The sequence below is a fragment of the Podarcis raffonei genome, chromosome 1, assembly GCF_027172205.1.
Source record: "Podarcis raffonei isolate rPodRaf1 chromosome 1, rPodRaf1.pri, whole genome shotgun sequence".
Lineage (NCBI taxonomy): Eukaryota > Metazoa > Chordata > Lepidosauria > Squamata > Lacertidae > Podarcis > Podarcis raffonei.
Window position 1 is genome coordinate 14,903,202 of NC_070602.1, and position 13,043 is coordinate 14,916,244.

A 13,043-nucleotide genomic window follows, 5' to 3' on the forward strand; every position below is an offset into this window, starting at 1 on the left:
CCAATTCCCTCATTTGGGGAAAGTTCCCTTTTTTGAAATCAAATGTGATCACACGGGATTTTCTTAGCACTTGGCCATTTAGTCTGGTTTAGTTCAATATCACTCCAGTCACCAGGAAGTCCCACAAACAAGATCTGAGTTCAATGGTGATAATAATAATAATCATAATCATAATAATAATAATAATAATAAAAAATTTTATTTATATCCCGCCCTCCCCAGCCGAAGCCGGGCTCAGGGCGGCTAACAACAATAAAACAATACAAAAATACAACACAAACAACACTCTAAAATCATTCATTATAAAATTAATAATGATCTCACATGAACAACCATGTGCCTATGAAGGAGAGCCATTTCCACTTAATGTAGAAAATGCTGAACTAGATGGACAAATGATCTCAGTATAAGGCAACTTCCTAGGTTCCTAAGCCAAAAGGAGGAAAAATTCTGCCTGGCACCTTGCTTTTCTAGCAACTGTCTTGAATGCAAAAAATACCATACAAGTGCTGTTGTTTTGCAATGGTTAGTTTGCAACATTAGCGGTGGTTAGGGGGAAAAGGGCATACCCTTCTCCATTTTGGAGATTTAGTTATTAGATAAAAAGTACGTTATTGCTCTTCCACCCCAATTCTTCCTTACGAAATAACACTTGAAATATTGGAGAGGATGACATTCTTTAATCAGATTGTGACCAAAACCGCCAAAACAAACATTAACAACAATGGAGGGGAAATTGGACTTACTCAAGAGCATGAGCAAGGATGGGGGTCTGTTCTCCTTGCTGTAGCAGTCTAATGTACGTTTATCACTGTGCTAACTTTATTACGTCCATCAGAAGGACAAGGCCCCTTGCCTCTGAGAACACACTGTCCGTTAGTAACCATTTGCATGTATGTTCTTAGTGCACTCAATCAAGCTCCAAAAGAATTATTCCCCAAGTGCAAATTAGAGGGCCTTTAAAGGAGATCGTTTAAAAAATCTGAACATGTTCTTGCACAGATCCAGAAAACTAAAAGACAATTGCTTGTTTGTTGTTTGCCTTGCGATGAATTTAATTAAGTCATACTCGGAGTTAATTAATGGCCCTTACTAACTTAAGTCCATTGTTACAGGTAGGTAGCCGTGTTGGTCTGCTGTAGTCGAAACAAAATAAAAAAATTCCTTCCAGTAGCACCTTCGAGACCAACTAAGTTTGTTATTGGTATGAGCTTTCGTGTGGTATCTGAAGAAGTGTGCATGCACACGAAAGCTCATACCAATAACAAACTTAGTTGGTCTTGAAGGTGCTACTGGAAGGAAATTTTTTATTTTGTTAAGTCCATTGGTTTCAGTGGGTCTACTCTTGTGCATGGCTTTTTCGGATAGCTACAATCCATTACGGTTTGCTGGTTTTAAGAGTGTGGGATTACTGCAAAAAGCTCAGTGGTGTGGCGGGAAATTATGAAACGCAGGTGCTTTTCATAGCAACCCTTTTAAAACTGTAAAACACAAATAAAATGTTGAACAGTGCAGACATCAATACCAAGCAAACTTCTCTCTCTCTGTCACCACCAGCCCTTTTATTTAACATCTAGTCTGCAAAACAATCTCCTTGCTCACTTGTTTTGTCACATTTTGGTTGGCAATATTTCCAAAATGAAATCCTTAGTCATTCATGCTCAGGTCACCTACTTCATCCTCTCATTTGTTTATTTGACGGGTTTCTCTCTGAGGAAAAAAAGAAAGCACCCAGAAGATTGGCACATAGCTTCCCTGGAGATGACATCATTGCCTCTGCTGTGAAATAAGTGGCAGTGCTTCATCCTGGCCTGTCCCTGCTTCACGTCATCACGGGGGGAAACCCATGAATTTGGCTTTCCCAGGGATTAGTCCAGGCATGGCCAAACTTGGCCCTCCAGCTGTTTTGGGACTACAACTCCCATCATCCCTAGCTAACAGGACCAGTGGTCAGGGATGATGGGAACTGTAGTCCCAAAATGGCTGGAGGGCCAAGTTTGGCCATGCCTGGATTAGTCAAACCAGAAGCTCTTCAAACCAAATGGGTTATTTCATTGAGCAGCCTTTCTCAACCTGGTTCCTGCCAAACATTGTTGAACTCCTGTCAGCCCCAGCCAGCATGACCAGGGATGATGGGAATTGAATTCCAGCAACTATCAGAGCATCTCAGCCCACCCCGAATTGCTTGTGTGGCTTGATTCACTCTTCATAGGTTAATCAGTTATAACAGATGACAGGGCTCCTGTTATCTTGAATCACTGTGCTGGGGAATAATTTGGCTAGTTTCGCTTTCCCATGTGAGGAAAGCCTTGCTACTTCCCTATAAATATATATTTCCAGCATTGCATGAATTTTCTGTATTTATTATGAAAGACCAAAGGAACTCCCTTAACTTGTTTTTCTCACTCTGCTGAGATGTGTTATTCTGGTTGTTGTTTTTTTTATGTCTGTGGTCCCCTGGCTTGAAAAGTAGAATTCGCATTGGACTGGTTTCAATATTATCAAATTAATGAGTATTTTTTAAAAAAGGATCTATTAAAAGGTTTTATAGATTGAAGTTCTGACTTTGAAAAGATTCTGCTCTAAGGAACAGAAAAACCGGTTTCAGAAATGTATAAATTGTTATTAGAATGGGAGATGAAAGATGAAATGGTTAAATCAGTGATGATACAATGGGCTAAAAGTTCTTGGATATAATATAGAAATGAACCCTTGGGAAAAGCTGTGGAAAGCTGATCTGAAATCTACTGCACAATTTGTAGAAGTGCGAATTTTGAAGCATGGCTGTGTTTCATTTTTTGTATTGTTTCAGAAAGCACAAATGAGGTATTTAAATAGGGACTGACTCACCAAACCAGTGATGTTTGTTGATTCCCCTCTGCCCTTTCTGACTTACTTAGTGGCAGCCCTAGCAGTTTCCATTTTAAACAGAAACCACCCTCCAAGGCATTGTGGAATATTAAAATGGCAGATCCTTGCGGCAGACATGTTTTCTAAGGTGAAGGCTCAGCAGTGGGGCTGCGCTAGGGCAAAAGATGTGAATGCTGATGTTATTATATTTAAAGAGAAGAAGAATACTTTATTTAGAATTAAACAATAACAAAGGCGAAAACCACAGTCATTGTTACATCAATTCATTTCAATTCACCGATTTTAACTATATATAAATAGTAATAGAAAAATTACACATCACTTTTGACTTACTGAAGTTTTCATGTTACACTTTTATCTCTTTATCTCCTTCTTAACACATCAAAAAGAGAAAGACCAAGAAAGGAGGCACAAAAAAAGGAAAAAGGAAGAAGAAAAAGGGGGGGAAAGGGGGGGAAAGGAAAAAAAGAAAGGAGGAGTGGGAAACAAAAACAAAACAAAACAAACACATTTGAATGCTGATGTTATTAGGCCCGCTTTACATTCGCTCTGAGGTGAGAGGTAAGATTCATATCACTTGACTGAACTATTCAGAAAAACTGACTGAACTTCCTCTTCTGAAAAGTATGGTATCAGGAAGAAAATCAGGTGATGAGAAGGTCTGTTGTGGTGTTTGACATGTGACAGCTGGTCGCCAACAGATCTTCTTTGTTTTCTTTTGGGGAATGTCAGTGTCATATTAATTCTATTCACGTGTCGGGTGCAGCCATGGTTTCTTGGGAGCGGGGCTATGTTTTTAGTCGAGTTCCCCATATCGTGTCTCCTCCTTTAATTAATTAATTAATTAATTAAATTTGTACTTCCTTAATCCATATATCTCAGGGCTGTTCACAGCATAAAAAAAATACAAGATAAAAGCACAAACTACAGAATAAAAACAAGACCAAAACAAACCAATAACCCCCCGCCTCCCTCAAACACATTTAAATAGATATAGGAAGTTAGTTTTCACCAGACTCCGAAAGGTGTGTAATGAAGGTGCCAGGTGAACTTCCCTGGGGAGAGTATTCCAGGGATCAAATCTGAGAGATGGGTGAGGTCACCCATCTTTCAGTCACCTGACATGATTGATGGGCATATTTGAAGGCACTCCCGCTTTTCTAAAAACCCTTCTAAAATTAAGAATTATCTGTTGTGCGCTGGGAATGTGCTTTTCTCTAGCAAAGGAGTAATAGGAAGCTCATTTTAACCTCCCAGTTGTGCCTTTGAAACCACAGCCACCTGCCCCACACAGGGCACCAGGTGTAGGGTAGGCATCTGTGGTTTGCAGGGAATGATCTGGTGTGCTAAACTGGGACCCCTGCGGGGAAGAAGTTGACTTGTGGGCTAGAGGTTTCCCACACCTGAGAGAGGACAGGCAAACACATCTATAAATATGGCAAGGAGAGAAGACCTTCTCATTATTAAATTGGAGAGAGACTATAGCTCAGAAGTAGTCTTCTTCTTCTTCTTCTTTGGAGATCACTCGTAGCTGAGTAAGATTGTCTTCCACGAACACAGTCTTAACAGTGAGTCTGTGACTGTGGACGCCAATTCTGGATCCACATGTCCTTCCATAGTGGGGACATAGGTTTCCGGGCAGGAATTTATCACGGTGAGGGTTTGCCAAATGTGCTTTCCGCTTAGCACATTTGTCCCTTTCATCCTCAGTTTGAGCATCTTCAAAGTCCATGACACCTTTGGTAAAGGCTGTTCTCCAATTGGAGCGCTCACAGGCCAGTGTTTTCTAGTTGTGAGTGTTTCTACTGCATTTTTTTTAGATTTGCCTTGAGAGATTCTTTAGACCACTTTTGTTGACCACCAGCATTACGCTTTCGATTTTTAAGTAGTGTCCATTTTTAGCAAGTATCTAACCTTCTGAGACTCATCCCAGGCATCTCCTGCTAAAAGGATCATTAAGGAGCAAGATGTGGAGATCCACAGAGAGATTGACAAATGGCCTGACTCTGTTCAAGTGCTTGTATGTTCATAAATACATGGAAACAAGCATAGCTCAACATTTCATTTCTGCAGATTTTAAAAAAAGCACTGGGTGGTTCTTGGGACTTCTATTTCAGCAAAGAGCGTCCTGTGTCCTGACTCTTCTGATGGCTGCTTCATGTGGTCAGCTATCGCTTGCCTCTTATTTCGACTCAATCCTCGAAGAGCAAGAACAGCGACAATGTGCTCCTTTCTGCAAAATGCAATGAAGGTGAATTCTCCAAGAAACAAATGGGGGAAATATACATGTAAAACAAAAGCAAAACGAGGCAGTAAAAAGATCAGCTCCCATCATTCATTGGCAAACACTGACACCCAAATGATCATAGAGGCCTGGAGTTTGTAAAATGCTGTTGTCATCCAATAAACTGTAATCCAGTCAATTGTAGGTAAAAGACCATAGGGCTTCAATTACAAAGTCATTTCCCCATGTCTGGGGTGGTGGGGTGTGAGGGGAGGGAATTCTGCAAAGTCCTTTCTTGTAGAAAGTGGCTAAGTTGGGGAGTTTCCACATTAACACCCCCACAATGCACCTGGAGAAATGTTACATGGAGGGAGGCATTGTGGGAAATTAAAATGGCAGCTTCTAGCTGCCCAGTGCTGATTGCCGCCTGGCCCACTGACATAGGAGGGTCTTGTGGGGGGGGGGGCATTTAGCCAAGGTGGAGAGTGACTTTGAATGTCCTAACCTACCTAGGATTGCCATACCTTAGAAAGCACCTACATCTGTGTGATGTTATATTATCAGTTAGTGGTTGTGCTGCTTGTTCTAGGAATTCAATTGCTTCCATTATGTTTGGCTTGTATATTTGCAAAGAAACAGATATTATGAAGACACCATATGCCAGCCTCACCAACCTGGTGCTCTTTTGGATAGCAGCTCGCACCACTCCCAGCCAACATGGCCATTTTGGATTACAAGAACCAACTTCAGCTGACTGGGGCTGAAGTTAGTTTTAGCTCCCGGCATTAGGAGGGTGGCAGGTTGGCGGAGACGGCACTAAATCTACAGTAGGGATGGGTCTCTTTGTTCCTTTCAGTTCTTGAAGTTTCTCATTTTTCCAGTCTTAAATTTTCCAGTCTTAAACAACAACTAGTGATTGTTTTGTGTCTTTTTTAAAAGAACCTTGTGAAAATTCACCAGCATTTTCGTGCGAATTTCCCACCAATATTACCAAGACACCCTCATGTTCAAGACGCCCCCTGTTTTTGGGGACTCAGATTTAAGAAAATGGGGGGAGATGGCCCCGTGTATAAGACACCTCCTAATTTTTGACTTTATTTTTTAGGGAGAAAACCTAGTCTTATACACGGAAAAATACGGTAACTCATTTTTGTATATTATGCATTTTTATGCATACTTTACACTCGTTTACACATTATTGCAATGTGTTACTTGGCTGGAGAACAGCACTGCATATTTAAGAGAAATGCCGATTTTTGAAGGAAGGCTATGCTTTGGTTCGCAAATCGTATTTGGTTCTCATATGCGTTCTGCTTCAAACTTAACTGAGTTTTCCCCCTACCCCACCGTCTGCAGAATTCTTTCTTATCATGAGGAAGCAGACCCTGTAAAGAGGAACAGCCCTGGAACTTCCCAGGGCATACAGAAAGGAGGCACGTCTTCTCTGGCAAATAGTTGTTTGCGCTTTTTTGTGGCAATGGTTATTTCACTGTTGTTGCAATAATAGCCAGTGTGTCAAGAATTATGACAGGGTTGGCAGCTGTGCTAAGTTTCTGTTTAAAAAAAGCTGGTTAGGAATGTTTATTTAAACATCTTTTTTTTTAAAAAAAAGTAAAATTAGTGTCTCCTTCTGCTGTAGATTGAGGAAAGAGGAACATGAAATAAGAGAAAATGGGAAGAATTCGATGCCACACACTTCTGATTGTTTGTTTTGTGGGGAGGAGATGCAGGCAACCCTCTTGCACAAGCAGAAGTCCTTACACAGTGCTTCCAGTGATGAGATTCATTAGTTGAATCCTAGCCAATTCTCTATATCCCTCCCTGTAAACAAGCAAAGCTGGCTGGCAATGACTTGGTGCAGCCTCTTCCCTGCTCTTCCATCTTCTATGGAGCCGGCCCTAACATTAGGCAAAGTGGGGTGACTGCCTAGGGGAAGATGATGATAGCTGTCATGAAAGGGCAGCAAATAGTTAGTAATTTTAATTTCTTATTGTTGGGTTTTTGCTGCCAGAAAGGTGGAGAGGTAGTTGGGGGAGTTTTGCCTTAAGCGCAAACACAACTTGGCCAGTTGTGGGTACAATATTATAATAATAATAATAATAATAATAATAATAATAATAATAATAATAATATAATTTATTATTTATACCCCGCCCATCTGGCTGGGACTCCCCAGCCACTCTGGGCGGCTTCCATAGAAACCAAAAATACAGTAAAATATCACTCGTTAAAAACTTCCCTGAACAGGGCTGCGCTGCCTTAAGATGTCTTCTGAATGTCAGGTAGTTGTTTATCGCTTTGACATCTGCTGGAAGGGCGTTCCACAGGGCGGGCGCCACTACCGAGAAGGCCCTCTGCCTGGTTCCCTGTAGCTTTGCTTCTCGCAATGAGGGAACCGCCAGAAGGCCCTCGGTGCTGGACCTCAGCGTCCGGGCAGAATGATGGGGGTGGAGACGCTCCTTCAGGTATACTGGACCGAGGCCGTGTAGGGCTTTAAAGGTCAACACCAGCACTTTGAATTGTTCTTGGAAACGTACTGGGAGCCTATGTAGGTCTTTCAAGACCGGTGTTATATGGTCTCGGCGACCGCTCCCAGTCACCAGTCTAGCTGCCGCATTCTGGATTAGTTGTAGTTTCCGGGTCACCTTCAAAGGTAGCCCCACGTAGAGCGCATTGCAGTAGTCCAAGTGGGAGATAACCAGAGCATGCACCACTCTGGCGAGACAGTCCGCAGGCAGATAGGGTCTCAGCCTACGTACCAGATGGAGCTGGTAAACAGCTGCCCTGGACACAGATTTGTCCTGTGCCTCCATGGACAGCTGTGAGTCCAAAATGACTCCCAGGCTGCGCACCTGGTCCTTCAGGGGCACAGTTACCCCATGACTTTAAGTGTGGGGTTTTTTGGGATGGGGCCAACCATTTAATTGTCTCATGCACCAATATGTTTGGCCAACTCTGATCATCTTGCTCTGCCTCCTCTCCCAAAAAATACTCACATGGTGTTATAGAAGGGATAAGATGGGCTCACCCTGTACAGAATGCACTGAAGGGGCCCCCAACTGCACCTGATAAATTTAAAGCAAAATTCAGGGGGAAATGAAAGAAAGCAACAGAATAGAATGGGTTACTGGTTTTGACCTTTAAAGCCCTATGCGGCCTAGGACCCTCGTACCTACGGGACCGCCTCTCCTGGTATGCCCTGCAGAGGACCTTAAGGTCCATAAATAACAACACTTTGGTTTCAACTAGGGCCAGGGCCTTTTCAGCACTGGCCCCAACATGGTGGAAAGCTCTGTCACAAGAGACTAGGGCCCTGCAGGATTTGACATCTTTCCGCAGGGCCTGCAAGACGGAGCTGTTCCTTCTGGCCTTCGGCTTAGACTCACTCTGACCTCTTATATGGGATTTAGTATATAAATTTTCTCTTGGCTTTTTTGCTGGCCCATGTAGGACCAGCATGGATAGCTGGCTCGGGTGAATATCTGGTGTTTCCTCCCTTTATGGTCTTGATTTATGGGCTACTACTAAAACAAGGCTGCATTTTAAGCCGTATTTTAATTAACTGTTTGTTTGTTTGTTGTTGTTGTTGTTTTTCTCTATTACGTTTTATTGTAATTCATATTTGGTGTTAGCCGCCCTGAGCGCGGCCCTGGCTGGGGAGGGCGGGGTATAAACAAAAATTTATTTATTTATTTACACTCAGCATAAAAGCTGCTGAAATTGATGGACCTAAGTTGGCAATGGTCTTTAATTTCAGAGGGTCTACTCTGAGTAAAGGAAGGGACGCAGGTGGCGCTGTGGGTTAAACCACAAAGCCTAGGACTTGCCGATCAGAAGGTCGGCTGTTCGAATCCCCGTGACGGGGTGAGCTCCCGTTGCTCGGTCCCTGCTCCTACCAACCTAACAGTTCGAAAGGACGTCAAAGTGCAAGTAGATAAATTGGTACCACTCCGGCAGGAAGGTAAACGACGTTTCCGTGCGCTGCTCTGGTTCGCCAGAAGCGGCTTAGTCATGCTGGCCAGAAGCTGTACGCTGGCTCCCTCGGCCAATAAAGCGAGATGAGCGCCGCAACCCCAGAGTCGGCCACGACTGGACCTAATGGTCAGGGGTCTCTTTACCTTTACTCTGCGTAAAATATATCTGAAAACAAACCAATGAATCAAAGCAGCAATGTGCCCCCACAAAGAGGGGAATGGGGGAGCATCTATAAGGCCCAAGGATGGGCGAGTCTGCCAGTTAAGGTCTCTCGCAGTTTCTCATCGTTCCAATTCGAGAGAACCCAAAACTGGCAGGTTCGCCCATCCCTAACTGCAATAAAACTGAAAAAGCGGGAGTGCCCCCACCCCGGATGCAGCTACTAATATGGCAGTGGGGTGGGGAGATATGACATACATATGATCGCTCCCTAGGAGTCACTTTGCACTCTGCTTTGCACCCAGAAGCAGCACAGAACACCTCCACCTAGAGAACGAGAGAGATCGTAATAATCAAACCTGTGAGTTACAACTATTTGGAATGGGTTGGCATACCTGATGTCTGGATAATCCTGGTATAAACAGTTAATGTGGTCCTTGATTCTGGGTTTTTCTTCCTCACCAATTATTCTAGCAATGTATTCTATGGCAGGAGCAAGCCAGTCAGAAGTTGAACCCTGGAAATATGTTAGAATACCTGGTTATTCCCCCACCACCAAATGACCTGCAGTTAAGGTGGAAGCATTCAGGTTTCGGAAAAGCAATGTATCTCTGATAACATTTTGTCACCCAAAGGTTCGATCACACTCCTAGCTGGTCTCCTACTACTCATGTATTTAAATACTTTTTGTTGTTGTTGGTCTTTATCTTTTTAGCAGTGTACTCCTCAAGTTGGTTTTTTTCAGCATCTTTTATAGTCTGCTTGCATTTATTTTGCCAAACTTTGTGTCCCTTTTTGTTCTCCATGTTTCAACAAGACTTACATTTTCTAAAGGAGGGTTTCCCAAACTTTGGTCTCCACCTGTTTTTGGACTACAACTCCCATCATCCCTAGCTAGCAGGACCAGTGGTCAGGGGTGTTGGGAATTGTAGTCCAAAAACAGCTGGAGACCCAAGTTTAGGATATCCTGTTCTAAAGGAAGATGTCTCACCTCTAATAACCTTTTTTTGACTCTTACCACACGGACATCCTCTTGGCCTTGATCAGGCATAGGCAAACTCTGGCCCTCCAGATGTTTGGGACTACAATTTCCATCACCCCCGACCACTGGTCCTGTTAGCTATGGATGATGGGGATTATAGTCTGATACATTTGGAGGGCCAGAGTTTGCCTATGCCTGGTCTTGATGGTACTTTTCTTGATCTGCAAGAGCTTCTAATATTGTGGTTCCGAACAATTCCAGATGTTTTGGGCTGTAAATCCCAACAGTCTTGTATTCCTAAACACCTGGTTGGAAAAGGCTGATGTAGTCAGTGCTGATGGAACTCCACTTAAGACAGCTTCTAATGTTCTACCTTTAACCCTACTACTCTTAAAATGAATCTTCTTAACACATTTTAGGAAAGAAACAACTTTAAAGGTTACAGATCTTGAGGTTTCGTTGGCTCACTTGCATTTAAATAACCTCAGGTACTTTCACATCAATCCACTGCTACGATGTACTGTATTTCTCACTCTATAAGATGCACCAGACCACAAGACGCACCTAGTTTTTGGAGGAGGAAAACAAGAAAAAAAATATTCTGAATCTCAGAAGCCAGAACAGCAAGAGGGATTGCTGCGCAGTGAAAGCAGCAATCCCTCCTGCTGTTCTGGCTTCTGGGATAGCTGTGCAGCCCGCATTTGCTCCATAAGATGCACACACATTTCCCCTTACTTTTTAGGAGGGAAAAGATGAGTCTTACAGAGCAAAAAATACGGTAGATACAACTGGCAGAAATTCCTTACCAGATGCTGCATTGTGTTGTTAATAGCTGTGGCATCCTGAGACATTATTTTGCTGACCTCGTCTCGTTTCGTTTTCCTCATTCTGCCTCTTGGCTTGAGAGTTCGCGTAATGTACTCTTTGACCACATCCTTGTGAACCTCGTTGAGAAAATCCTGCGTACAACAAGAATGATAAAAATAACAACAGTGGGTTGGCCAAAGCACAAGAGCACAGCCAGGGGCTTATTGCCATGCCAATCCACAAGGACTGGGAAAGATTCAGAGAACCCAAAAGAAACCCGTTGGGTGAGTTTTTCAGTGCACAGCCACCTGTAAGATCAAGTTCTATTCGTGTCACTGCAAAGTATTGCAATGGTTACCTTTAGGCTTATTAATTCTGCCTGTTGCATCCCACTAATAATGTCCCTAATCAATTTACAACCAAAGCAAAACAAAAATAATACACAACAATACTAAAATTGCAAAATAATAATAATAATAATAATAATAATAATAATAATAATAATAATAATAATTTTCCTTAACATCTTTATTGAAAGGTCAAAAAGTACATAATTAGATGTGCAGTAAACATGGTGAGAGGTAAATAAGAGAGAGAGAAAGAAAAAGAGAAACATCATCATCATCATCTACTCTCTCTCCACCCTCAGGTCCTAGGTTTGCAACAATTAAACCTAATGTTAAAAACAGTTAAAAACAACTTACTATCACTAAAATAAGTTGGGTCGTTATAAATTTGGGTATATATGGGTATATATATTTGTTGCTTATTACATTTTTGAAATCTGTTGTTATCCTATGGACATAAGAAATAGATTTTGTAAGGCTTCAGCCCAGTCCTCAGGGTCTCTATAAATGAAATCTAACTGGATGCCCCTCCAAATGCATTGGACTACAACTCCCATCATCCCTGACCACTGGCTATGCTGACTGGGGCTGATGGGAGTTGTAGTCCGGAAACATCTGGAGGGGCGCAGGATGTTCACCCTGGGACTACAACATCCACGAGGCCCAGCCAGGATGAGGGCTGACAATAGTTCAAAACATCTCTATATACGCTATGCCATGTGTACATTGTGTGAAAGACAGGTTAGGAATGTTTTTGTTTTAATTACTTACTTGTGTTTTTATCTTGCATTTTATTCTGTTAACTGTGATGAATATAAATTTAATAAACAAACAAACTTTTTTTTAAAAAAAATCATTACTGAATTATTAATTATTACTATTACTCTTACTATTACCTTGCAGATGGGTTCCTGCAGATGCTTTAGATGTTCCGAAGACTCCTCAATGATGGACAATATTTTTATGATGAACGAATCGAAAGTTCCGCCACTTACGACCCAGGCCTGGCTTAGAATTTTCTTGAACATTGGCTGGTAAAACACACACACACGTCAGTCATGGGTATTACTAAGGCATCTCTTTTGATTCTAAGGTGTGGCCTACTCAAGTCCTTATGGCCCAGAGCCTACCCAGGGGTTTGGGGTGTACTCAGAAGAGTTTTGGGACATCCCCCACCCCTTTGAGTGGCGCATATGCCTCTCATCTCAGGTCCCCTCACAAACTGCATGGGAAAGCCTCCTTCATTTCAAAAGCATTTTGCCATTTGCCACGAGGGGAGTGCAGTTTGAGAAACACGAAATGAATATGGCAATTCTCGACCTGCCTGAGCCAGAATTATTATTATTATTATTATTATTATTATTATTATTATTATTATTAGTTTATTATTTATACCCCGCCCAACTGGCTGGGCTTCCCCAGCCACTCTGGGCAGCTTCCAACAAAATATTAAAATACAGTAATGCATCAAACATTAAAAACTTCCCTAAAGAGGGCTGCCTTCAGATGTCTTCTAAAAGTCTGGTAGTTGTTGTTCTCTTTGACATCTGGTGAGAAGGCGTTCCACAGGGCGGGTGCCACCGCAGAGAAGGCCCTCTGCCTAGTTCCCTGTAACTTGGCTGCTTGCATAGGTGGGGAACCTACAGCCCTCCAGTTGTCCTTGGACATCAACTTCCAT

At 42.4% G+C, this 13,043-nt stretch overlaps 1 protein-coding gene across 2 annotated transcripts in view; it reads right to left on the reverse strand.

The window, feature by feature from the left end:
* Nucleotides 1-717: 717 nt before the first annotated feature.
* The window catches only part of EXOC3L4 (exocyst complex component 3 like 4), a 41,561-nt gene continuing 29,235 nt past the window's right edge, over nucleotides 718-13,043 (reverse strand). Inside the window, exons 10-13 of one of the 2 annotated variants that reach the window (XM_053367536.1) lie at nucleotides 12,262-12,396; nucleotides 11,018-11,170; nucleotides 9,625-9,746; nucleotides 718-1,710 (exon numbers count right to left, since the gene is read on the reverse strand). In XM_053367536.1, the coding sequence (XP_053223511.1) occupies nucleotides 1,692-1,710; nucleotides 9,625-9,746; nucleotides 11,018-11,170; nucleotides 12,262-12,396 (429 nt within the window). In that variant the 3' untranslated portion in view covers nucleotides 718-1,691. Of the gene's footprint in view, nucleotides 1,711-3,192; nucleotides 5,105-9,624; nucleotides 9,747-11,017; nucleotides 11,171-12,261; nucleotides 12,397-13,043 lie in introns of those variants that run through there. The other variant, XM_053367451.1, reaches the window with a different exon arrangement.